The following is a 27,654-nucleotide window of genomic DNA, read 5'->3' as shown; positions in this document are numbered from 1 at the left end:
CTCTCTCGTCCCCTTCCTCTAAAATCAATCCATTAAAAAAAATGTTTAAAAAGAAACCTATATGAAAAGAATCCAAACTGTGAAAATGTGGTTAATGACCTACATACCAGTCTTCATGTAAACAATATAAGCAAATAAGCTTCAACCCAACAGTGTTAAACTTTGGGCATCTCACTCTACGTGTTTCGAAGTGAAATTTTTAAAATGGAACTTTATTAGAATGTTATGGAAAAGTTACTAAAACTGAAATCACATTAAAATATATATATTTTACATACCCTATACATTATCTCCACATAAATATTCATCACTGGGCTGACATTTAAACAGTAACTGTGAGCTCTAGAAGTACTCCCGTCCTGCGGAGCGCCCAGAGATCACGATACACAGTAGACACAAGGGACTGTAAGTTAATTGGCCTGAGATGTCTATCAGCTGCGTGTGCACAGTATATCAGTGGGCACAATAAGCATCGGATTAATAAAGCACTATTTCAAGTGGAAAATGAAGGACTTATGCTTGGTTGTTATTACTCAACACTGAAAACACAGTAATTAACACAACCTACTGCTAAGATTAATCTTATTTAACAAGGGCTCCCACATTTTCATTTTGCACTGAGCCTTGCAAATTATGTAGCCAATTTGGTCCTGGTAGGACCATTTGAACCTCTCACTCCAGTGAGGCCTGCAGCCAGCATAAACCCCAGGCCTCCCAGATATCTGGCAATGAACAGCCTCTTTTTCTTTAGCCAGTCTGTGTGTCTTTCACTTAAAACCAAAGGATCCTGCCTGAACACAGCCTCAGGTCCCCCCCCACCACCACCACACCGGACAGACCATCGCTGCACTCAGCCCTGGCTGCTTCTGCACTATTATTGCCCAGTCAATCCATTGAAAGCCCCAGCGGATCCCCTGCCGGCTGCTGAGTTTCCCACATAACTAGAGACAATTCAAATTCAACCTTCTACATTTCCAGCATTCAACTAATTGACCCAACAAGGTCAGAAAGACATGAAAGATTCATTCATTCATTAAGTCAAAAAAAAGTTATTGAGTACATACCATGTACTAGGCATGGGAGAGATAAAAGGAACCTTGTTTGCACCTGTAATTCATAGGAGAAACCACCCTTAGAAAGCTGCCAATTAGCAATGTTCTTCCTTCAGAAACGGCCAGACTGTCAGCCCCCCAGAGCAGGGTCTTGATTGTCTTGTTGGCCCAAACCACAATGCCTTCTATATAGCAGGCACTTCATGAAAACTTAGTGAACTGAAATGATATATATACCCAGTGATAACTTGGCCATAAAAATGGTAGCGCTTGTTTTTTTAAAACGTGCCCACACAGTTTGAAGGAGTGAGAACTAAAAGGTTTTTAAGCAATTCCTCAAATGTGTGTGGTCTTTACAAAATTTGAGCACCACTGTCTTAGAGTGCAGCCTTGTCTACATGTAGTTCAGTACTGGGATGGTTCATCCAAAGTAACATGCAGTCATTTAAAAGTCAATACATGCTTACACTGGGAAGATAGAATGTTTACTTTTAAAGAGGTATAAATAGTCATAATTGATGATTTAAATAAGCAGCTCCTCCTACCAAAAAAACACTTTTGTACTTGGAGAGGAATAAACATTTTTAAAAGACCTAATATTTCTTTAGTACTCGGGTAACATGTCTTTGCGTTCATTTATTTTGCAGGAAGTAAAAAAAGATACATAATGGGGAAAAATTGTCTCTTTCACTGGATAAGCATAAACAAACTCCTTCAGCTCTTTCTACCAAGGCTCCTAGTCTTAGAACAAGCCATTGTTTTCCTAAATACTACACAGCTAATAAAAGTGTGCGTCATTGCTGAAATTCTTGACTGGGCTGTTTCCAAACATCTGATGTAGTCCTCCGGTGACTCCCAGCACTGAGTCACGAGGACCCCAAGGAATGGCCGAGCAGCCTGCCTCAGCCGTCTCTGACCTTCCTCCTCTTCACACGAGAGTGCTTCACTGCTGCCAACGCTGAGGGCATGTTCCGGACAAGAACTTGCTCTTCATTCCACATTTAAACTGTTTTGAAAATGAGCAGTGGCACTCGCCTCTACAACAAAATGTCACACTCACTCCTAATACTTTTTGCAACACCTTGATCATCCTTCTTTGCCTCTGAGATCTTTTATTCCGGTAACCAACCTACTTTAACCCCAGGGTTCTACGATTTGGTGAGGACTGGTCAGCTGGACGCTAATGAAAACAAAGGTCATGGAGCAGCCCTAGGGGTCCCAATTTGGTAGTCTGGGGTGCGGCCCCACAGCCTGCATTTATTACACATTCCACAGAGGGGTTGTGACCCACAGGGGGTCCAAGCACCACACCTTGATAAATGCAGCTTTAAAGAATATGAAGAAGGGTAATCTGAGAACTTCTGTGTTCAAGAACAGAATAGGACTAGGAAGGCCCAAAGGTACAAAATTCACACTCTTGATGGCAGAATGGTTTCTCTGGTCTGCTCAGTGAGCCTATGAAACAGAACATGTAGTAACAGTCACGCTGCACCTGCTCAGAACATTATGAAGTCCCCGTCAGAGACTGCAGAACAGCCCCATTCTGTTGGAAAGGGCAAGAAAGCATTAATTAGCTTCTAGTCCCCAAGTCTTGGAGCCCAAAAGGGGCCAATTTACCCGTACCACTCCTCCGGCTACGTAGGAACAAGGGAGGGCGGGTATTAAAAAAGAAGAGAAGGTGGATTCAGCTAGAGCAGTGCTTCTCAAACTCCAGCTGTATCAGCATCGCCCAGAGGGCTTGCTAAACAGAGTGCTCGCCCCGTGCCCAATTTGTGATCCAGGAGGTTGAAGGAAGGGCCCAAGAATGTGCATTTCCTACAAGTTCAAGGCGATGCTGCTGCCCTTGGTCTAGGGACCACACTTTAAGAACCACTAGGTCTGTGAAATGCCATTAAAGCAGTCCATATTATAGGATGAAATGGGGCAATTTTAACACTCAAAACTGAGTATTAAAAACTGTTCCACAGGGAGGTTTGCTAATATTCTCTCATAACAAAAGGAACCGGTTAATAACATAATCTTGGTATCCGCTGATTTAAATGAATTTCAGCTGGCCTTTCCTGCAGAAACAAAAGTGACTTGTAATGCTTATTAATCAAGGAACCTTACTGAAGGTCCATTGTATACAGAGAAGTGCTGTGTAGGCCAACTTCCTAATGGATAAAACATTAAAAAAAAAAAAAATACGGTCCCTGCCTTTAATTTACTTATCGTCTGAATTATTCCACCTCCTATTGCTAAGATATTCTGGACTAACTAAACCTTTTCATTATCACTATAAGAAACAGATGGCTCTGAGAGTTAGGTATTTTTGCTTATTTTCAAACCAACTTCCAGAAGGTGCCTCGAGAAACCATAAGCCATTGGTAAACAGGGTGACCAATTTAAAGACCTGAGACACAAGGTCTGCAACCCTCGCAGTCACGTGGAAACACACGAAGCATTCTCTTGTTCAGAACAAGAAATATACCAACTCGTTATAGTGAAAATGTTCACAAACTGAAAGCTTTTCATAAAACAGCCAGAAAAACTTTATTAGTAAGATCACTTTGTGTTTATATGGCTCTTTTGGGAAGCACTTTTACAAACCATATTTTATTTAATATTTACTACAAAATGGGAGGTGTAGCCAATGGGTGCTATTAACCCCATTACACAAACAGGAACAGAATGGCCCACCAGCGGTGAGTGATTGCCCAAGATGCCCAGCAGAGGCTGCTGCTGCACCTACCTTAATGCATCCACCTGGGGCTCACCCCACAATTTATGAATTAGATTGGGGGTGAAAGGGAACAAAACCTCGTAACAGCATTCAAACATATTCCAAAAATTTTGCACTCTCACTTTAAGATATTCTAACTTGCCTGACCTGTGGTGGCACAGTGGATAAAGCGTTGACCTGGATGCTGAGATCACCGGTTTGAAACCCTGGGCTTGCCCGGTCAAGGCACATATGGGAGTTGATGCTTCCTGCCCCTCCTCCCTTCTCTCTCTCTCCCTCTCTTTCCTTCTCTCTGTCTCTCCTCTCTAGAATGAATAAATTAAGTCATAAAAATAAAATCTTAAAAAGAAAAAGAAAGAAAAAGATATTCTAACTGCTCTCTGTGATTTTTCTATGGTGACCTGAGTGGAATTGTCATCTTCTCTTTTTAAAAGTTTTAAACATTTTATTTTGTATTTAGTACCATGTGAGGATCCCAAATAACCTGCCTTTTGACACAGCTGTGACCAGAGACTTTTCCTTTTCTAACCCTCAGGCTTTCTTCCCAAGTCTGGCCTTGTGACTGTGATGTGTGTCACCATTCTGCCAAAGCTCCACAGAGGCATGGGGGTACAGTAGCAGGGGATGGACTGGGGGTCCAACCCACATGGGCCGGTCTGGCAACCAGGGCACAATGCACATGGTCAGGCTATGACAGTAATTTGCTGCAGTCCTGCATACTAAACTGTCCCATATGCAGTTTTTCTCATCAATAAAAAATAGCAATAAAGGTGACTGAATAAATTTTCAATTTAAAACATTATTTTTCCAGGTGGAGGGAGGCAAAGGGGACAAAAACAGGGATGGAAAAAGACTCTGCTCAGGGTGGGAGGTGCGCGATGTGGTGTGCAGATGGTGTCATACTGAGTTGAACACTTGAAACCTGTATGGTTTTGTGAACCAATGTTATCCCAATAAATTCAAATTTTAAAAATAATAATTCTTTTTCCAGGCCTCCAAAGTAGTCCTAAAAAGCACCAATTCCTTAATAATAAATCCACTTGCATTTCTAAACCCCCTTTATTATCTTATCGATGGCCTTATATCACCTGCCAATACCTGACTAGCGATCCAGCCAAGCCTCCCTTATCACCTACTACCCCAGCCCTCACTGCAACCCCCTAATATTCACTTCTGGGTTTCTGCACCAGACCAGGCCTATTCCTACCCCAGGGCTAAAAAGACTCTTTCTCCAGACCCGTTCCAACATCACACAGGTCTCTTATGTCACTTCCTTACAGAGAACTTCCCCAATCACGCTCCCCTCCACCAGTCCCCACTACTGTCTAGCCTATCACCTGCTTTATTTTCTTCACAGAGCTTACCACTTTGGGTGCCTGTACCTAGTACACAGGGGCTAGTAAAAGTGCAACAAATAAATCTATCCATTCATCAATCATTCATTCTGTAAAAGCCTATGTGCACTTGCCAGATACTGAGGATGGAAAGATGGCTAAGTATGCTCCCTACCCTCACAGAGCTCACGACTGTGAGACAATGTGAAAAACATTAAGAGAGAAGAGGATTTAGCCTGACCAGACAGTGGCGCTGTGGATAGCAAGTCGACCTGGGACGCTGAGGACCCAGGTTTAAAACCCCTACATCACCAGCTTGAGCACGGGCTCTCCAGCTTGAGCCAGGGTCACAAGCTTGAGCATGGGATCAGAGACATGACCCCATGGTCGTTGGCTTGAGCCCAAAAGTCTCTGGCTTGAAGCCCAAGGTCGCTGGCTTGAAGCCCAAAGTCGCTGGCTTGATTGAAGCCCAAGGTCACTGGCTTGAGCATGGGGTCACTGGCTCTGTGGAGCTCCTCAGTAAAGGCACATATGAGAAAGCAATCGAGGAACAACTAAGGTGCCGCAACGAAGAACTGATCTTCTCATCTCTCTGCTTTCCTGCCTGTCTGTCCGTATCTGTCCATCTCTCTGACTATGCCTCTCCCACAAAAAAAAAAAAAAGAAGAAGATTTGTATGCCTGATATTCACAAAAATAACCTAAATGAGGATGGCTAGTGAACAGTACTCTTTTATTCATTTTATTTAGGTTTTAAAAATTCTCAGAAGAACTATTTACTTGAGCCACTTGAATCTTCACAACTAATGGCAGAAGCATGAATCAATGGAGCAAATAATTCATCAAGGTGAGATTGGTATGTCTTTGCTGACTTAAATACCTTTTATAATAAAACTTATTTTGAAGATGCTAATTATTAACTATCCACTTGATATGGTGTTAAAATAAAATACATATGGAGATTCTACATCTAATTTATAACACTAATAAAATAAAGTTCCTGCAAGATTGAAATTGAGATAGGAATTTTTTGGTAATGCCATAAGAAATATAGACATTTTTAAGTGTATAAAGATAAAAGATCCTTATTATGTTTTATTTATTTTATTACCCTATTTTCCTTCAGTGGTTTTTTACTAGTTGCATCCTATCTCCTCTGTGAAGATTCTCCTTGAATTTATTCCCAAAAGCTTCTGAAGGTCCCCCTATAGACATTTTGTTCTCAGCTCTGAACTGATTTCATCCATTCAGAAAAGTTGGCCACATCAACTTCAGGCAGCAACACCTTCCCCCAATTTGTCTTCCCACATCCATCGACCAAACTCATCTTCCCCCTGGTCCAGTAGAACCAAAGGCATGTATTCAAAAACCAGCCCATCCATCTCCTAATTTACAAAACACAACATTCGCAAACTGTTTACTTATGTCTGTGCCAACAATATTACTCAAATGTGGTGGAGTGAAAAAGCCACAGGGAATAGTGTAGTTGGCCAAGAGCAGTATTTGGGGATCTAAAATTACAGGGGAAAATCATACAACATTCATTTTACTTAGTCCCAAATCTCTATCAGATGATGTTGAACAGAAAGATTCTAAAATTGGCAGGAAGAAAGGAAAAGTCGTCTTAAAGTTTGGGCCATGCCAGGGCAGTCTACAGAGAGGAAGTAGGAGGAAATAGAATAAGGTGGTGTGCCCTTGAAAAGCTGTCAGACTAAGCAATGTCTGTTGGGCAAGGATAACCACACAGAGAAGAGAGGGGAAAGAAAACCAAGTGGAAAGATTGCCAAAACGTGAAGTAAACAAAGGAAGTGGAATTCTTTATATAAAATTTATAAGACGGTATTCACAACACAACAAAATCAGACGTGGTAGTTCAGTTCGATTTTAGTTAATTCAGTTAACATTTCGACCAAGGCAAGGAACACAGCCTGGGTACTTACACAAAGAAAATCCTGGCTCCCCAGGAGATCCACACTGATGGGGACATAGATGTCTCTCCCACCTGATCCAGTCATTCGCAGAGCCAAGAAGAATAAAATCAGTACTTGGGGGAGATAAGGAGAGAACACCATGATTTTCACCAGGGGGTCTGAGAAACTTAAAGCAGGGTGTGCAGAAGGCTGGGCACCCAGAAAGGGATGAGCCTAAGCAGAACGGGATCCCTGAGAACTCAAATATTATTGGGCAGGAGTTCTAAACTCTAAGCATTTCTCATTCATTACTTTATACCAGGGGTCTCAAACTCGCGGCCCACGGGCTGCATGCGGCCCGCCGAACAATTTTGTGCGGCCCGCAGACTAATCCACGAAGTTCAAAATATTTTGGATAAAATTAAGTAAGCCTCGGGGCCTACTTGTATTTTTCATTTCTCTAGCATCCTAGCTAGATATTAGCTTAGTTAACAGCAGTTGTGATGCGAACTACAGTTTCTGGTCGTTTTGTGACACTGAGTAAACTGCATATACGATTGTGCTTGTTGTACTGATTTTTTTTTTGTTTTCAACTGCAGTGAGAAAAGTGTTGCGTAACAGTTGCCTTTTGTAGACCTAGTGCGGCCCGCCGGACGGCTGTGATCTTGCTCTGCGGCCCACATGCTGAGTTGAGTTTGAGACCACTGCTTTATACAGTACCCTAACAAGCCTCTGAATGACGGTACCAGGGGTCCCCAAACTTTTTACACAGGGGGCCAGTTCACTGTCCCTCAGACCGTTGGAGGGCCACCACATACAATGCTCCTCTCACTGACCATAAATGAAAGAGGTGCCCCTTCCGGAAGTGCGGCGGGGGGGGGGTCGTAGTTTGGGGAGGCCTGGTACAGGCCATCATCAGACCTGTGCTGTGAATGGGGTAACCCAGCCTCACCCCAGGTCTCACAGTTCAATGGGCTGTGCCTACCAGAAATGTTCAGTCCTTCATAATAAGCAAGGCAAATGAACAGGTATCCATGGGGATACACAGGTAAATAAAGTTGTAATGTATTTTTCCATAAGTACCAAAACAACCAATTTGTGTCACACCAACCAATTATGTACCGTTTTCTCTCCACTAACAAGACAGGAAATTTCATTAGTAAAACACACATTTAGAGCAAGATAAGACCATAGTCTCTCCCTTATCTCTAAATCACTGTGCTTCATTACCACATCTGGGAGCCTTTAAAAACATGATCCTATTGGACATAATACTTTCTGTTTTTCTGTGTATTTAAAATATTTTACAATTAAAAATAGAATAGTGGAAAAGAACACTCAATATGTTCCAAAGTGTTTCGACCTTTTTAAAAATCACTTTATTTAACCACCTACATATCACTAACAATTTTGAAATTTCCCAACTCTTGTTAAAATAAATGTTTTTATCAAACATTCAACTAGCTAAAGAAAAACTAGATGGCGTAACCTTAATATGCTGCAATCTTTGTATGTACTGTTCAAAATTGAGCTAAGGTAGTATTTAGAGGACCCTCACCTTAAAAAGTTTCGAAATTGTTAAGTGTTGGGCTTGGCCCTTAAATTTCTAGACAAAAGGTCATATTTATTGCCCCGGAAGGATTTCTTCTGAATCCCTGTTTCTTAAGAGGGGCCACCTTCCTCGGTGTCACCTGGGGTGCTTGTGGAAACCTCAAAGATTCTGATCCAATAAAGCACTTGAACAAACTCCACCAGTGATACGCTGTACATTCATGTTTAAGAGCCACCAATCTAGAATCTCTCAAAATAGACCAAGTAAAAATGGCTAGAATCATAACGTTAGGGCAGAAGCCAAACTAGACCCACAGTGTGGGAAGAGCCAACAGAGCCTCCCCCCCATCCCTGGGTTGTTGCTAGGGAATCCCCAAGCACCCCAGAGGTGACCCACCTCCAAGCAGCCCACCTCTTAAGTCCATGTGTACAGTATTTAAGGGCTTGTATTATGAGTTGAGTTGTGCCTTCTGAAATTGAAAGATGTTGGAGTCCTAATCCCCAGTACCTTAGTATGTGACCTTATTTGAACCTCATTTGGATATAGGAGCTTTATAGAGGTAATCCAGTTAAAATGAGATCATTAGAATAAGCCCTAATTCAATAATAGGACTGGTGCCCTGATAAAAAGGGAAACTTGGACACAAAGACACCCATTGAGGGAGGATGAGGTAAAGAGATACAGAGAGAAGACGGCCAGCGATAAATCAAGAAGAGAGACCTGGAACTGGTCCTTCCCTCACAGCCCTCGGAAGGAACCAACCCCGTCGAGACCTTGATTATGGACTTGGAGGCTCCAGAACTCTGAGATAATCAAGGTCTGCTGTTCTGAGCTACCCGGGTTGTGGCACTTTGCTATGGCAGCCCTAGCAAACGAATACAGCTTGGGAAATCACAGAGGCTACTGAGGCAGCAAAAGCCAGTCCAAGTCAGGACTGTCCAGACAGAGAACTAGGACAACGCAAGACCTCAAGACCGTTGCAGCACCGGACGCCCAGGCAGCCGAGGGCAGTGGGAGGGACAATGAACCAAGGGCCACAAATCTGGGCTAGGGTCTGAGCACTGCCCCCTACTAGTAAAGGGGTTGATAAATCATGGCTGCCTAGCAGACCCCCATTGGGTGTAAAGATGAAAATACTCTCAGCACAAGCATGGCCCAGCCCTTCCCATCCCAGCAGCTCCTCAGTCTGCGCGCAGCCTGGTTAGCAGTAAGCAAGGGGTGACCCAACCATACATAAGCACTCCACGTCCCCCTGTTCATTGCTAGCAAGGACTTGGGAGCAAAATCCACATTTTAGGAAAATGTTTGAGCTCCCAAACATGTTTGCATATGTTTGGAATATCCAAGACAACAAATAGCAGGTCAGAAACAGTAAGCCCTTGTGGTTGCCAGAGGTCCTTTCAACAAGTCGGCTTCCCGAGGGCCAGGCCCGGCAGGGCAGGGTGGTGTGGGACGGGCGGGCGGCCGCTGGGTCCAGGCTGGCCCTGGGGGCTGGTGGAGGGCTTCCTGGCTGAGGTTTAAGTACTATTGCAACCCAGAATTTATGGTTCCTAAATGTTTATTTTAACTAGTGTTGAGAACACATATTTGACCCAGTGTGAACTTGACCTCTGGGTCCCTCTCGCTTCGCCAGGCTGTCTGTGCAGCATGACCAGATTTTCTAGCCGGCTCTCCCACCCCAGCTCCCAGCGCTGGGGCCGGGACACCCCCCCCCACTGGGGGATGCCCGCCCCCCTGCAGCTGCCATGGTAAACCTCACCGCAGATCTACTGGCAAAGCAGCTGTCAATGGCCATAGCAGGCACACGAAAAATGTGTAATCACTCTGGGCCTGACTCCTGAGCTTAGCTCGCACAACGCTGAGCCAAAAGGGATAGGAGACAGCCTGAAAGTGCCCTGGGTCACCCAGAACTCCAGCCGCATTACAGCCTCCCAGATGATGCCATCAACTGCAGCATTGCTGACCACCAAGGGTATACATAACTCTGTCCCTTCTGTATATAATTAAGGAGCACATCTAGGTTTGGGTTTTCTTTTTTCAAAGCAGCGTGGGCTGAATGCCAATGGAAAAGCAATGGAATATCGATTTTTCTGTTTCTTGCTAAAGAGAGAACAAGTCATTTGATGTGCCATGAGTTAAGTGAGTAAAAACAGACCCAGTACTCCCTACAGCTGGCTGCATTTCTTCTCTATTCATAGAATGTGGCACATGGTAAAAGCTGAACAGATATCTGTTAAATAAATGAAAGGACCGTCCATGCATTTAGGGAGGGCTGCAACGTGCCAGGCCCTCCGCCATTTTCCTCTTCTGTCTACCTCATCCTGCCAACCTGACCTCACCCTCGTCTCTCCTGTACTTTGTGTTATCTGTTCCCATGTCCAGTCTCCTCTTTAGAGCCAAGCCCACTGGCAAGGTCTCCTTCTGGCCCACATTTGCCCTGAAAAGGGGACAAAAAAAAAATTTGAAAGAACCCAAATGGCAATGCATTCAGTTTAAATGGAGGGGGAAAAAAAATACAAAAATGGGCCTGGCCAGGTCATGGCACAATGGATAGGGAGTTAGACTGGGATGCAGAGGACCCAGGTTCAAAACCCTTAGGTCGCCAACTTGAGCATGGGCTCATCTGGTTTGAACAAGGCTCACCAGCTTGAGCTCAAGGTCGCTGGCCTGAGTAAGAGGTCACTTGGTCTGCTATGGACCCCCCATCAAGGCACATATGAGAAAGCAATCAGTGAACAATTAAGGTGCCCCAATGAAGAATTGATGCTCCTCATTTCTTTCCCTTCCTGTCTGTGTGTCCCTATCTGTCCTCTCTCTGTCTCTGTCACAAAAAAGAAAGAAAAGGAAAAAATACAAAAATGGTGTGAGGAAAAAAACATTAATGCGCCACTCAAAAGACAAACTAAGGTACACAGTCCTCCTATAAATGCTAACTCTTTGGAAAGAAGAAAAATGTGGCACTATTTATTTTACCCAAAACTGATATCATTATCAGCAGTCACTCCATATTAATAACGATAATGATATATCTTGTGCTGTGATTTCAACTTCTAGAGTTCCACACACAAAAGGTGTCTGGAAAAGCCACATTAACATGCGACTGGACATCCCTACAGAGAAGGCTGGGCAGCCAGAGCCCCAGGACCACCTCTGTGGATGCATATATCCATTCTCTGCCCAGGGGGGTCTGCTGCCTGCTTGTTTCACATCCCTCTGATCTGCGATTCAAGGTTCACTAAATCTTCAATCTTCAGAAGCATTTGTCTGGGGCCATTTAAATTCAGTTTCAATCAACTAAATACAATTCAGGCTGCCTCGAAAAGGCACCTTATTTTCTTCACTGGATTAAGCAAACGAAACAACATAAACACATCCAATCACTTCGCAGAAATACTTTTTGCATCAATTGAACATGACCTATATATAAACTGAAATCTTCAACAAAAGTCTTTCAATTAGCCTCAAAATATAATGACCATTAGGAGGCATCCTGCAGGATACATTTGGATATGTGTACACATTTTATGACTGCTATATTAGGCAGGAACTTCATGTTTGGCATACCATTGGTGTTTTTGTATTTTTAAGTGAATTAATTCATATGCAATTGCAATTGTTCAGTCTCAGCATAATAAGGAAATGAGAGAGGAAGGAGACCACAAATTGATTCCTTTTGCCACCTCAACTTCAGTAGTATCTACTGAAGTAGTTTCAGCCACAAAAACTGGTGGCAGGATTTCTTCCATTAATTTATGAATACCTTAGGGGAGCATTTCCTCCCTGGACAGCAAGCTTTTGCACAAAGAGAACTAGAGGCACACAAATAATCTGACATTTAGTCTCTTTTAAACTCTATCATTCAGGGGTACAGAACAACCCCAAAGTACTTTAGTTCTTTTTTTCTTGGTAATCAAAAACAGAGCAGAACAGGAATGATCTTTTTTTTTCATCTTTTTTGAAGTATAATTGACAAATAAAAATTAGATATATTTAAGGTGTATGCCATTGTTTGGTATGTTGTCAAGTAACTACCCCAATCAAGCTAATTAACATACCCATCACCAGTGATGGGATTCAAATAATTTTTTTTTTTTTTTTTGGTATTTTTTCCGAAGTTGGAAACGGGGAGGCAGTCAGACAGACTCCCGCATGCACCCAACCGGGATCCAACAGGCATGCCCACCAGGGGGCATTGCTCTGTTGCAACCAGAGCCATTCTAGCGCCTGAGGCAGAGGCCACAGAGCCATCCTCAGCGCCCGGGCAAACTTTGCTCCAATGGAGCCTCAGGAGGGGAAGAGACAGAGAGGAAGGAGAGGGGGAGGAGTGGAGAAGCAGGTGGGCACTTCTGTGTGCCCTGGCCTGGAATCAAACCCGGGACTCCTGCACGCCAGGCCGACGCTCTACCACTGAGCCAACCGGCCAGGGCTGGATTTAAATAATTTAACAACCGGTTCTAATGCCTAATGGTCACTTTTAAGTATAAAAAATGATATACCGAAAGGTAGTTTATTATTTCATGCATTTAATACTTAAGAACAATAAAAGAGGTGTACAAAACTAAATTATATAAAGAGTTTTAAAATATTAATGAAAAAGTATTAAATAGTACCTGATAGAAAACAATAAAACTGTTATTTAAGATATTTCCAATGACAGCTTGTCACCCCCTGGTTGCTTGGCACTTTTTCTCTTTACGTTACATGTTTGTTTACTGAAGCAACAAACACGAAGGAATTAAAATGTAGTATTTCATCAAAGGGAAAATGAGTTTTATGAAATGAATAAATAAATATTACAAGCATAGTTCCATCATATTCTTTCCACCTATGAACCGAATGAACATTACCATGGGCGCTCAAAATACACTGTTGCACAGATTAATGTTAAACAAAAGTAAGGAATGGAAATTTTTAACTTCCACATTGGGCAGCTGCCCCAGCACCAACCTTAGAGGGAACCCTGGTTATAAGTGCCATTTTAATAATCAGTTCGCCAAACTAAACAAAAGTTAGGTATCAGTTTGGCCGAACTGGTGTGAACTGGCTGAATCTCATCACTGCCCATCACCTAACATAGTTAACATTTCCTTTTTGTGGTGAGGGCACTTTAAGATCTACCCGCTGAGCAAATCTCAAGTATACTGTAGTCACAGCGCTATGCATTAGATCTTCAGAACTTATTCATCTTCCCCATTTACCCATCCCCTCAACCCTCAACTACTCTGAAAAGAAGACTAGACAAGGGCCAGTGTGGGGAAACATACACACATGGGAAAAGAAGAAAGCCAAGTAATAGATAAATTCGACAGGAGGTACAGGGCTTGACCCAGTAGAAACTCAGAATCTTTCTGGTTTTCACTCTCGTTATCTTTCACCTTGTTCCCTGCGGCACAGTCATCTCAGGAAGGGAGATAGGGTTAAAGCAGTCAAATGAGTTTCCCCAAGGCCACACGGCTAGCTAGTGAAGGCTTGAGGATTTGAACTCAATCTTCTGAACCAAGGGTTTTTCCTGGTGTCACACTGCTCAGCCATGGACACAAGTTCCCAGCATCAGCGGTAACCCCTACTGCATTGCTTAGATCCCAGTGCGGCCCAAGGGCTGCCTTCTACGACCTGGAAAGATAACTTGAGCCAAGAGCCAGAAACATCTGCTGTAGGTATCATGAGAGTAAATCAATGGAGCAACTTCCTTGGAACCCTGCAGTGACTGTTCAACCCCAGCTTCTCAGAAGGCACACCCAGCTAACCCTAGGCACACATATGTCCTTTCCTCTCTCACCTGGAGTAGCAGAAAGCCATGTGGCAATTCCTCAATATCTGGATGCTCTCCTTCTAGAGCATCTTTGGATCTTCTAGAACAGTGGTAGTCAACCTGGTCCCTACCGCCCACTAGTGGGAGTTTCAGCTTTCATGGTGGGCAGTAGCAGAGCAACCAAAGTATAAATAAAAAGATAGATTTAACTACAGTAAGTTGTTTTATAAAGATTTATTCTGCCAAACTTTGCAAAACTCCAACATAAAGTACTTGGTAAGTAATTATTACTATATGCCTTAACTTGCTATAACTCTGCTTTATAAATTTTATAAAGTAAAGTTACTTTCCTACTTTATAAATCCCCATTACTGTGGAACCGGTGGGTGGTTAGAAAATTTTACTACTAACAGAGATACAAAAGTGGGCGGTAGGTATAAAAAGGCTGACTACCCCTGCTCTAGAACATCTTTGGGTCTCAAAATCCTCAAATAACCTGAGAATGGGGGACTGCTCTTTTCAAAGAGGGCACCTGACTGCATCATTTGCCAAGCAAACTTCTTAAAGTCTTAATGCAGTCTCTCCAACAGGCATCAAAGGAGCACCCACCCAGCATCTCCAAAATCCTGATCCGTATTTGAATCTTTTTTTTTTTTTTTTTTTTTTTTGTATTTTTCTGAAGCTAGAAACTGGGAGAGACAGTCAGACAGACTCCCGCATGCGCCCGACCGGGATCCACCCGGCACGCCCACCAGGGGCGACGCTCTGCCCACCAGGGGGTGATGCTCTGCCCCTCCGGGGCGTCACTCTGCCGCGACCAGAGCCACTCCAGCGCCTGAGGCAAAGGCCAAGGAGCCATCCCCAGCGCCCGGGCCATCTTTGCTCCAATGGAGCCTTGGCTGCGGGAGGGGAAGAGAGAGACAGAGAGGAAGGAGGGGGGTGGGGGTGGAGAAGCAAATGGGCGCCTCTCCTGTGTGCCCTGGCCGGGAATCGAACCTGGGTCCCCCGCACGCCAGGCCGACGCTCTACCGCTGAGCCAACCGGCCAGGGCCCCGTATTTGAATCTTTACACACAAATATCCCACTGCAATGGGGCGATCACAGATGGGTTGTCCCTGTGTTGCAGGCAAAACATATCATATCAGGTTTTGAACAGGAGTTCCTGAAGGGAGAAGAGTGTGTGTAATTTGACCTGGGCAATTGTAAATCCAGGAAAATACTGGTGCACTATTGTCAAGTGTAATCTAAGAAGTGAAAAATGATGACTTCATCTCAAATGCCAACAACCCTGAGCATTTCTGATCTAGTGTTTGAGTTCAATCATCAGGAGGCTGATAGTGAGTTTACATCTGCTATTATTCCTTGATCACGGCCAAATCATAACCCATCTGGACACTTCCTTTTATAATATTAAAGCCACTAGACCAAGCCAATCAGCTATTTTCAAGGATTGAAGGCATTTTTCAACAAACAAGTACACCAGAATGATTGTACTAGAATTTTTAAAAACTCATCCACCAGCGTTCTAAAATTTAAACCATGCACAAGACAAATTGCTAAATTTGACTTACTAGGCTGAAAACTTTTAAGCAGCTAAAATTTTGGACAATTCTAGTCCACATGGTTATGGCTCAAGCTCTATGTAGACTACACCTAAGAATGCTTAACTTTTTCTGAGTGGAAGTAAAATTTCTTTATTTCCAATTAGCAACTGACAGAAGCAACTTGTGAAGAGGAACCTCAAAATATGTTTCCACTTCATCCTTAACTTCACAAGGCATAGGGAATATATTTTCAGATCTATATGCATCACTAATCTATTCATCTAAAGCACCACAAAGCATGTGTATTAACTGCAGGAAACCACATTTGTCAGTTCAGAAGAATAGTAGAGTGGTTACCTCCTGGGAAACAGTAAGGTCTCAAGGATTCTGGTTGCTGTTTTCAAAAAGCTTTAAAAACCACTGATGTTTTATTACAAAATAGGACCTCCTACTTCCCATTCCCCTCCTGAAATCTTGAGAAATGTTTTCCATTTATTGACATCCATGTTTAAATGAATTGTATCATTCTGCCATACAGCATCCTCCAATGGGAATGCTTTGCCCAACTCCTGATTGACAGGTGTGACGGAGTGATTAGTACATGAGTTGAGTGCAGAGAAATCTTGGCTGCATGGTTCTGTACAGCAATTTGCTGCTGGCATTGATACCAACATTACCTTAGCCCAGCCCTGGTGGATTGTATCTCAGATACCAACTTATCTAGGGCAACATTAGCCCCTTTCACATGACCCCTATTGGATCGCCGGTGAGGACAGACCCACTTTGCCTACCGTACAGAAAGAACCACTGTGAACGTGAAAACTTACGTTTGGTGCACCTCTGGGAACCCGGGGCCTTACTCCAGCCGTGGCAGCACTGCCCTCCACAGACATTGACCCTGAAACAAAGCAAGACTTCAGAGTCCAACAGTAGAAACCCTTTCTTCTGGTAGAACCCCAAGCTTCCAGGGGGCTCCTGCAAGCCCAGCATCCTGCTTCTATGTTCCCCTCGCTTCCAGAGAGCCCTAATGGGTGCCCAGCATGCCAAACCCAAAGCTGCCCAGGTAGAAGGGTGTATTGGAAAAGGGTGGGAGAACCAAAAAGCCTGCATACCCTAGAGCTACACAGAAGGAAACAATGAAGTCCTAATAAGTAGTTTCCTTACTGAAAGTAACGCCAAACGTATTTTGTATATTATCTGCACCTACATTTTAATCAACATCTGAGTTTTAGAGAAAAATGTCCAAACGGAGAGAGGAGATCACAATGCCTGGAACCACCTCTTAAGAAAAACACCAAATAATCAAAACTAGTTTTCCCCCACACCCCCAAACTGTGGTTAATGACAAAGGGGGCATAGAGAATATCCAAAAGCCCCCAATATCAGAAAATTTCCAATAAAAATTCCGTCGGTGCTAATACACACTGCCCCTGGACGGCAGACCCCACAGGTGCAGGACGACCAAGCCCAAAATTTCTAGGACGCTGAAAAGTTCTAGGCCACAGAATAGGAACCATGACGTTTTTTTCATTAGCTAAGGAGAAAAAAATAAAACTGTGTTGCAAAGAGACGTTTAATTGATGCTGAGGGATTAAATTGTAGTGACTTCATGTTTACGCCCAACCTCTAGGAGTAGCTGGGTTCGCGCACAGGAGGTTACGCCCCAGGCAGAAATGCCTTTTGTGTTACCCGCAGCTCAGTAACAATGCACTCGGGGTTTATCCTGGGTGAAAGTTCCCGGGCTTCCCGCACGCCGCTCTTCCCTTCGCTCTCCGCACCGCCGCGGGGAGAAGCAGGAAGGGAGGAGAAAGGCGACCTAGCGCGCACGCCACCCGCGGCGCTGCGGGCTCGCAGTGGCCCTGACCCCCGGGTCCCGGCGCGGGCGGCGCGCGCGGGGAGGGAGGGAAGGGGTGTGGGCTTACCCCTGCAGCTGCTGCTTCTGGTGAACCTGCAGCCTCGAGCCCCCGCCGCTCTGGGTCTCCTGCGACACTTTGGGTCGCACAACTTGCCTGCCTTGTTTGGCGAACTGGACGGGCGCCGGGAGACCGCCCGGCTTGGGGTGGAGCTGCCCGCTGGAGCCCCCGGGACGCGCTGGCTCAGGCGGTGGCGGTGGTGGCCGGAGCCCCGGCAGGGCCGCGCCGCCAAGCTGGCTCGTGCGCCGAGTCCGCTCCGAGGGTACCCCTGGGGAGGCGCGGCTGGGGGCTCCGGCGCCCGCTGAGCTGCGGCTGTACCTGGCGTTGAGCGCGACGTTGAAGGTCCGCGAGCGCGGGGGCCCGCCCAGGGGCAAGGAGCCCGCCGCCAGGCCAGGGCCCGGGTGCACCACGTACGTGATCCTCCGTACCCGGCCGTGTGCGGACGACGCGAGCAGCCCTGCCCAGAGCAGGATCCCCCACCTGAGCCAGGCCCCCGCCATCGCGGGCCCAAGCCGGCGCCCCTGATCCCCGCCCCCAGCCGTGCGGCTCGCCGGCTGCGGCCGCCTGCACGCGCTCAGACTGCCCCAAGAACAGCCGAGAGCCCAGGAAAGGCGGGACGAGGCAAACTCGGTTACGGGAGAGGAAGTTCTGCGGGCGGCTGAGCAGCCCCAGACCCCAGCCGAAGCGGCGGAGAGGAGGGGGCGGGTGTGGGGGTGGGGAGTCCGCGAGGGGAGGGGCGAGGGCAGCAGGCTGCGCAAGGTGAGGGTCTTCTGGCCGAGCTCCGAGCTGCGGTGCCGGGGTCGCAGCGCCAGGGACTCAGCGAGAGTGGGCGAGGGCGGGCGTGAGCGCGCGGGACGCTCGGAGGCAGCCCCGGCTGCAAAGTCTTTTAAAAGTTTCTCTCGCGGCGGAACCCAGTGTCAGATCTGAACAGCCAATCTCCGGCAGACGTGACGTCAGGCAGCAAATCCTAATTGGGGAAAGCGTGAGATGAGCCCGAGAACGCGCCGCCACCCTCCACATCCACACAGATTGTTACTCTACGTTGGCAAAGCAGAGGTCCCGGCTCCTGATCCCTCGTCCTGGGAAAGGACAAAGGACTCCGCAAAGTCACTGAATGGTCCTTGCTTTCTGGAAGCCTCACAGGGTTTGTTTGATATTGTGTAGAAGGCATGCCCAGGCATTTTCTTATCACTGTTTGCTCAGACACTTGTTGCGGGGATTGCATTAAAATACCAGATCGGGTTCTAGAAAGAACTGTTCAGGGTGTGCGGATCTGGCGATCAGCAAAGCGTTAGATGGCTTTCTGTGGGATTGCGAGCTCCGTGCGCTGGTTTCTCCGTTTGCAGTTTATGGTACCCTACTCCTGGCTCCGCCGGTAGGAGAGTGCAGGGCGAGCAGCAGGGGGCGTCCGCGTCGATGGGGAAACCCGCAGCACCAGTTCACCCCAGAGGCAGCCCTGTGCTTGGTGAAAGGCCTTTAGGATAGAAATACAAAGTTTAGGATTCATGACAACCCCAAGCCGTTATTAGTAATTTTAAAAAGTTAGATCAGTTCCCTGAACTTCTATCCGAAAGGAAATAATCGCTCACTAGAAATGATCCAAAATCACATTAAGGGAGATGCACAATGTTCCAGAGTACAGAGCCCTTGAGGTCATAGTGCTCTTTGGGGAAAGCCATGAAATGATACATTTACTTCCAGCATTTGAAGTGAAAACAATGTCTCCGGCAAGAATGCTCCATTTTATCAAATGAATACAATAGAAAACTCAAGGTTATAGCAGTCTTTTTAAAAAGCCATATAATTAAGCTTGACCCGTGATGGTGCAGTGGATAAAGCATGAACCTGGAATACCAAGGTTGCCAGTTCGAAACCCTGCACTTGCAGAGTCAAGGCATATACAGGAAGCAACTACTATGAGTTGATGCTTCCTGCTCGCTCTAATCTTTCTATCTATATATCTCTCCTCTCTCTAAAAATCAATAAATTTTAAAAGCCATATAATTAAGAATGATAGTTCTCAAGGCTTTGGTTGTTCTTGTTCATAATTATTTGTAGCTTATGCTTTTGTTTTGTTGTCTGCCTCTATTGGCTAGTAGACAATTGGTAGCAATGGTTCAAGAATTAATGGAGCCTGACCAGGCAGTTGCTCAGTGGATACAGCGTCCGACTGGGATGCAGAGGACCCAGGTTCAAAACCCCGAGGTCACCAGCTTAAGCGTGGGCTCATCTGGTCTGAGCAAGGCCCATCAACTTGAGCCCAAGGTTGCTGGCTTGAGCAAGGGGTCACTCAGTTTGCTGTAGTCCCCCCACCCCCATCAAGGCACAGATGAGAAAGCAATCAGTGAATAACTAAGGTTCTGCAACAAAGAATTGATGCTTCTCATCTCTCTCCCTACCTGTCTGTCCCTATCTGCCCCTCTCTCTATCTCTCTTGTCACACACACACACACACACACACACACAAGAATTAATGAAAATAGCTTTTAAGTTCTGTGCATTGGGGAAAGACCTCCTGTATTTGATTTTGCAGGAGAGGGCCTAGGTCCATCTGCTGGATCACCAATTTCATATGAGAATGGTTTTTGAGAGCCACTGTCCCAGAATAAATGACATTGGGCTGGAGGGGAGATGTCAGTTCAGTGCTAACAATGGCTAATTAGCTGGAAGACCACTTCTCTCTGAACTTCAACTTCCTCCTCCATAGCACAAAGAATTTGGATTTAAAGTTCATTCCACCTGGCCGGTTGGCTCAGCGGTAGAGCGTCGGCCTGGTAGTGCGGGGGACCCGGGTTCGATTCCCGGCCAGGGCACATAGGAGAAGCGCCCATTTGCTTCTCCATCCCCCCCCTCCTTCCTCTCTGTCTCTCTCTTCCCCTCCTGCAGCCAAGGCTCCATTGGAGCAAAGATGGCCCGGGCGCTGGGGATGGCTCCTTGGCCTCTGCCCCAGGCGCTAGAGTGGCTCTGGTTGCAGCAGAGCCACGCCCCGGAGGGGCAGAGCATCGCCCCCTGGTGGGCAAAGCGTTGCCCCTGGTGGGCGTGCCGGGTGGATCCCGGTTGGGCGCATGCGGGAGTCTGTCTGACTGTCTCTCCCCATTTCCAGCTTCAGAAAAATACAAAAATAAAAAAATTAAAAAAATAAAGTTCATTCCAGCCCTAACAGTCATCAATGAAGTCACTCCAGGTCAGCCTCTCAGCCAAGACCAAGGGAATTAGCTGAGAAAATTGAAGAAGGAAGATGGGTCAAAAAGTGAACTGTAAGAAGAACACCAAACAAGCTAATGAACATCCAAGTGCTGCTTGTGCTAGCAAGCACGGAGGTTGACTCTTTGCAGATACAAAGTATCACAAGGCACAACCCCTTTGTCCTATCTGATTAGGGAGACAAGGTATAAATGAGACGAAAGCTTTAAAAAATATAAACAGCCTGACCAGTGGCGGCACAGTAGATAGAGCATGGACCTGGGACACTGAGGTCCCCAATTTGAAATCCCCAGGTCACTGGCTTGAGCAAGGTCTTGCCAGGTTGTATGCAGGGTCCTGGCTTGAGAGCAGGTTCATCAACATGATCCCAAGATCACTGACTTGAGTAAGGGGTCAACTTGAGACACACACACACACACACACACACACACACACAGACATCAAGGCACATATAAGAAGCAATCAATGAACAACTAAAGTGAAGCAACTACAAGTTGATGCTTTTAATCTTTCTCCTCCCTCTCTCTCAAAGCAAACAAATACATAAATTAAAAAGGTAACAACTGAATTAAGCAACACTTTGAGATAATAATATTGAATTCACAAGTCAGGGCCTGATTTGAAAGATGTCAGTGTGCAGTACAACCTTTGCCATCTCGTGGAAGATTCACATGTACAGAAAACACTTCCCACCTGCAATTCAAGTCAATATACAGAGGTTTGCCTTCACAGGGATTATATAGCAGCAGTTGAAACAAATGGGGAAAAGGGGTGTCTAGAAGCACTAACTCCATTCTGAAGAGCCAGGACAGGAGATGAGAGGTGTCAGACAGGTGAAAGCTCAGAAAATAGTGCAGGACAGCATTACCAAAGGACTAGACTTTAGTGCAATGGTGGGTGGGCTGTTTTGTGGGTCACTCACAGGACACAGATAAACTGCACACAGCAAAGCCTCTTTTGGTCAATAGGAGGCAGCTGCCTGCAGAGGACAAAGCCTGGACAGGGAGCCAGCAGTCTGGGCTCTCGTGCTCTGCTTCACTTCCCGTGGGAACTTGGACAGGTCATTTTGCCTGAGTCTGTTTCCAGAGAGCCCTGGGGTCAATCAAGATCCTAGTATTTGGGAATACCAATGACCTGAATTCACCATGCTCTATGGCTCTGCAGAAAAGTGGTTTCTACTGTTCAAAAGATGCAATACAATCTTCCTTCCTCTTTTTAAATTTTTATTAATTTTAGAGAGAGTGGAAGGGGGAGAGAGCGACAGGAACATCCATCTGTTCCTGTATGTGCCTCCTCAGGGATTGAATGGGCAACCTCTGTGCTTTGGGATGAGCTCTAACCATCTGAGTTGGTTATCTGACCAGGGTCTTCCTTCCACCCATAGCAATGCAGAGGTGGGTATTTTGCCCCAATCTTCAACCTGATTGCAACTCGCCTCATGACAGCTTTGGATATATCACAGTCAGATCATCTGTTATATAAGCATAACCACAGGAAGACCCTCTAGTGTGAATGTTAATCTCATCCCCAAAGGACCCATAAACATGGTATACACGTGTGTATACACAATAATTAATTTGGCAATGTCCACATAAGTAAGCAGTCCCAGAGAAGCTCTAGCAAAATCACAGTTTCGCACATAAATCTCTTGCTATTTACATACTGGCAAGATAATCCTTGAAATGTGTTATGTACCCAAGGTACTATTATAGGAGATAGTTACTCATCTAAAACACTAAACTCACTATTATTCTGAGAGTGAAAGCCCAGTTTCTGTCCAGCATGGGGACTGGCCTTTGCCAAGTCCAGACCCAGTTTAATGCCATGGGTCTGGACCCAGACACGCCCCTAGGTTTCAAGATCTGTTTATATTGGCACTATACAACTTCCCCTTCCAAAAAACAAGTATTTAAAGATCTCATAAAACTTCTTGGACTACAGATGGTTTTCACAAAACAATACGCAGATGAGCTAAGTGTAAATGAATCAGAAAAGAGGGTTATATTTCCCATAAAAACTCATGAGCTTGAGGATTAGGGGAAGAAAGGAAGGCTGGCAAATGCCAAACACTCTAAGAAAGGCACTTTGAAACTAGTCGTCAGACTTAAAACGCAGCCAGTTTCCCTTATCCTTACACTTTATGAGCTTTGTCATTGAAAATCTTCTCCTACACTTTAGATCAGCTACAAATCAAATTTAGTGGCTGCCTATGATCAGAACCACTCCCACCTACGTTTTCTTCCAGTTTAGGATTTCATGGAGTACCTTTCAGCTCCCTTTAGCTGCATCAAGACATTCTTAGAAAGAGAAAGGGAGGTGAGGAGGGAAAGAGAAACAGGAAGTCAACAAGTTGTAGATAAAAGGAAGAGAATAAAAGGAGAGTGAGAGCAAGAGAAAGAGATGGAGGAATGGGAAAGAAAGGGGGAGGGGGCCTGACCTGTGGTGGCGCAGTGGATAAAGCGTCGACCTGGAAATACTGAGGTCGCCGGTTCAAAACCCTGGGCTTGCCTGGTCAAGGCACATATGGGAGTTGATGCTTCCAGCTCCTTCTCTCCTCTCTCTCTCTCTCTCTCTCTCTCTCTCTCTCTCTGTCTCTCCCTCTCCTCTCTAAAATGAATAAAAAATTAAAAAAAAAAAAGTGAAAAAAAAAAAAGAAAGGGGGAGGGGCCTCAGGGCGGCTCTCGGCAACCACGGCCTTTCCCTGTACTTGCTGCTGCGGGTTGGGTTGCTCTGCATTGAGGCCGTTGCCATGCTACTGAGGAGCGCGCCTTAAGGACCCCCGGCTCAGACTCTGACCAGGGAATGGGCAGATGCAGAGATGAGCCAGGAACTCAATCTCAGCTAATGAACTTTATTTGATTTGTGAGGACCATGATGAGAGTGCCATTGCTAATAGTAAATTCTTTTTCTTTTGATTTTTTTATTGATTTTGAGAGGGTGGGAAGAGAGTGAGAAGCATCAACTCATAGTTGCTTCACTTTAGTTGTTCATGAATTGCTTCTTTCATGTGCCTTGATGGATGACGGTTGGGGGAAGGGGCTCAACCCAGGTCAGTGACCCCTTGCTCAAGCCAGTGAACTTGGGCTTCAAATCAGCGACCTATGGGCTCAAGCCAGCGACACTGGGATCATGTCGACCACGCTCACACTGGCGAACCCGCACTCAAACTGGCAACCTCAGGGTTTCAAAACTGGGACTTCAGCATTTCTGATCAACACTCTATCCACTGGACCACCACTGGTCAGGATAATAGTAAATTCATTTGCAATTGTATTACCTTTACTATTTGGGTAAAGATCAGTGGGCGAGACAGAGACTTGGAAGAGATGCCAGCAGAAGTTAGTACTTCAGCCTTTATGAGAATATAGATACCTTAGCTGGCTGTCCTTGGACTTGACAAAATGTAAGCCTGACACTTAAACCAGAGCCCCTACTTATCCGATTTTTTTTTCAATGTTACACGTATAGTTTCAGTATGGAAAGATCAGACTGCTCAAGGCAGTACTACCCAGGATTGGACCACACTTGATCACTGCCAGCTAACAGAAGCCTGAGCTATGGTAAGGATTGTGGAATGTGTGCAGGACTGCCACTCTGTGTTTTTAGAGATTTTTCTCTCTCGCTTCTCATAGATGAAACTTTTTTCAAAATTGTGAAATTCCTTGTGACTTAGCTATGATATGAGAGTAATCATCCTCCTAGAAGAAATTTAAAGGATTTTTAAGAAGTAATTACTACATATAAAAGGATAAAGAGATCATTTTGATATTTTTATTTTGAACTATTTGGTTAAATATTTTGTCTATATATTGTCTTAGCTATGAAAAAATTCCAATTTATAGTAACTATTGAGGGGTTTATAGTACTCTCTGGCTTTAGGGAGAATTCTAATTTTGTAAGTCAGATAGTCACATGATGATTATATTTTTGTTTTCAGTTCTTTTCATGCATTTCTTATTAATTAGCCTGAATGATGAAACTAAATCAGTATCTACATATTTTCATTGGTGTAAAAAGTCTATGACCTTTTCACAGTGGCACCTTATTTTTTTAAATCAGCACAAATATTGGCTTATAAAAGCAATCCTAAACAATTACAATCAAACTATACTATGTAAGAAGACTTTATTGTGAAGCATATACCTCTCCCAAAATCATCACGTTTCAATTTCTTGGAATAGCATATCAAGGGATATGATTCTTTGTGTGTGTGTGTGTGTGTGTGTGTGTGTGTGTGTGTGTGTGACAGAGCTAGAGAGAGACAGATAGGGACAGACAGGAAGGGAGAGAGATGAGAAGCATCGATTCTTTGTTGCGGCACTTTAGTTGTTCGCTGATTGCTTTCTCATATGTGCCTTGACGGGGGGGGGGGGGGGGGGGCTACAGAAGACCAAGTGGCCCCTTGCTCAAGCCAGCGTCCTTGGGGTTTCGAACCTGGGTCTTCAACATCCCAGTCTGACACTCTATCCACTGTGCCACTACCCTGTCAGGCTCAAGGAATATGATTCTTAATTTTTCATTCTGTCAAGAGAGCATTTATGATAAATACATTTTGTTTTTATATCTTAGAACATTGCTTATCCCATAATACAGTTTTATGCAGAAAAAATTTAAACTATGTAAATGGTTGTTCTGGAAATTATCAAGTTACAATATTTTAAAGGGGGGTGGGATAGCAGCTTTGTTTATAAGAGAACATTTATTTGTAGGCTCAGTTAAATTTCCAAGTCAAAAAAAGAAAAGAAAGGTAGAATGAAGAAGAGAGAAAGAGCGTAACGACAAAAAGAGAGAAGGGAGGAAGGGAGGCTGTGGAAGGAGGGACAAAGAGATAAGGAAGGAAGAGGAATGCACTGGAGAAGGGGGACGAGAAGGGAGAATCAATGAAGGAGAAAGGAAACAGAGAGCAAGCAAGAGGGAAAATGGGAAGAATTAAAAATAAAATGTAGGGAGTGAAGAATTATACCCAGAACCTGTGGACAAATGTTTTGAGGCTGCTCTGTAAGATTCTGGCAGCCATCTCTGAACATGGGCTGGTTCTGACCTGAATATCAGCTAGTCTGGGTCCGAGCTAGAATTCAAACCTGTGACCTTAGAAGGTGCTAGCCGGCTTGGCTGGCTGGCTGCCCCACACCTCTCGCAAAGTGGAAGGCAGGAAGTTTCTCCCCCACAGCAGGTGGCCAAAGATGGCAGCTTTAGCCTGAGACCCCCACAAATAGGCACTTCAGTTACTCTCACGGTTTTCTCCCTTATTCTTTCAACCATTTCATCGAAAAGTGGGGGTGCCAATAAATCCAATAAAAATAAACAAAAGTAAAACGTTCAATTGTCATTTTTTTAAAAAAGTGGAATAGTAGAGATAAAGGAGACCAGAAGTGTGTGACCTCCTCCACAATTAACCCAGCTTTCGTGAAAACTCACATGAAACTTTACAAGTGAAGAATTAAAGCCAAGACTCATCAGATGAAGGTGTCAGTGTGTTTGCCCACCTGCATGAGCCAGACAGAGACGGGGCTGATTGGCAGAGAAAGATGAGGTAGCCCTGGAATTGAGCAATAAGAGGAACTGAGGTCCCCCCTCCCCTGTTTCCCTTCCCTTTAAAGCTTCAGTTTGACATTTAAGCATTGTTAGTCATCACTCAACAAACATTCATTAAATTACTATAGGGCCATCAGCTAACCTATGCAGAACATTAAAGCAGAATCAGAACAGAATTCCACTGCAGGGGAAGAACTTAAAATAACTTACCTGGTTGGACTGCAGCCCAAAGTCGCCCCTGGGCCAGTGTCTCTGTGCTGACCCTGAGTGCCTGGCCACGGCCACACAGACCCTGTTCACATGGCACATGCAGTCTCATGGGGTAAACGGACCCAGAACAAATAATTACACGTGCGGCGAGTATTGCAAAAAACGATTGTGGGAAATGAGACCCATAAGAGGAAAAAGGATCAGGGGCTTGGGCTGCCTTCCTACAAAGTTAGGAGAGTCAATCAACAAAAGTAAAGTCTGAAAATAAAGTTTTATATACACTAAATTTCCCTGTCTGATTATTCTGGCCCCCTTCTCGCTTGCCCTACATATAACCAAGGGTGAGGATCACATAGTGGCGGCTGCTAAAGGTGATGCCTAGAGCCTCTGTCTATAGCTAACTAAAATTTGTTCATTAGCTTTCACTGAGTTTCCTTTCATAACCATTTATTCAGAACTTTTGAATATGAAATTATATAATAATTAATTAGCTATCACTACAATTTTATTGACACTTGTCATCCCCACCCTCCCAGTCTTGTTGGGCCATTGGCTGGCTAGTCTGTATACAAGAGGGTATAAAGGAATCCCATTCTTGTTCCCTTCCAAGAGTCTGCATCTTAGAAAACCCTAGGAGTTACACCCCACCGAGATGCACCCCCACAGAACAGTCTATGAAAATGTGCCTTTTGATCACAAAAAGGATCCCAATTACTTGCATTTCACTGTGGTATCTCAGTTATACACAGTTACTTGACTTTCCATTCAGTCAATGGAAGTTTTCTTGGTTTCCCAGTTTAAATGTAATTTCAAAAAATGCTGACACTTGCAAGGTTAGTTGAGTATCAGGTGGGCAAGCAAAGTAATGTTCTCTCTGTTCTGACATGGCTACCTATCAACCATGATCCAGTTTTAAAAGGAACCTCC

General features: G+C 44.9%; 1 protein-coding gene and 1 pseudogene across 6 annotated transcripts in view; one reads left to right on the top strand and one right to left on the bottom strand.

The window, feature by feature from the left end:
* The window catches only part of LTBP1 (latent transforming growth factor beta binding protein 1), a 432,506-nt gene extending 414,028 nt beyond the window's left edge, over positions 1–18,478 (bottom strand). For 3 of the 6 annotated variants that reach the window (XM_066266869.1, XM_066266873.1, XM_066266874.1), the window contains exons 1-2: positions 17,788–18,477; positions 16,693–16,763 (exon numbers count right to left, since the gene is read on the bottom strand). In XM_066266869.1, coding sequence (XP_066122966.1) covers positions 16,693–16,763; positions 17,788–18,278 — 562 coding nt within the window. In that variant the 5' untranslated portion in view covers positions 18,279–18,477. Of the gene's footprint in view, positions 1–16,692; positions 16,764–17,787 lie in introns of all 6 variants that reach the window. The other 3 variants (XM_066266871.1, XM_066266870.1, XM_066266875.1) reach the window with 2 other exon arrangements.
* A 595-nt stretch (positions 18,479–19,073) lies between these two features.
* LOC136329811 (immediate early response 3-interacting protein 1-like) lies at positions 19,074–24,276 on the top strand (annotated as a pseudogene).
* The last annotated feature ends 3,378 nt before the right edge of the window (positions 24,277–27,654 follow it).

This window comes from Saccopteryx bilineata, chromosome 3, assembly GCF_036850765.1.
Source record: "Saccopteryx bilineata isolate mSacBil1 chromosome 3, mSacBil1_pri_phased_curated, whole genome shotgun sequence".
Taxonomy (NCBI): domain Eukaryota; kingdom Metazoa; phylum Chordata; class Mammalia; order Chiroptera; family Emballonuridae; genus Saccopteryx; species Saccopteryx bilineata.
The sequence above is the reverse complement of the archived record's forward strand: the minus strand, read 5'-3'. Positions and strand labels throughout refer to the sequence as shown.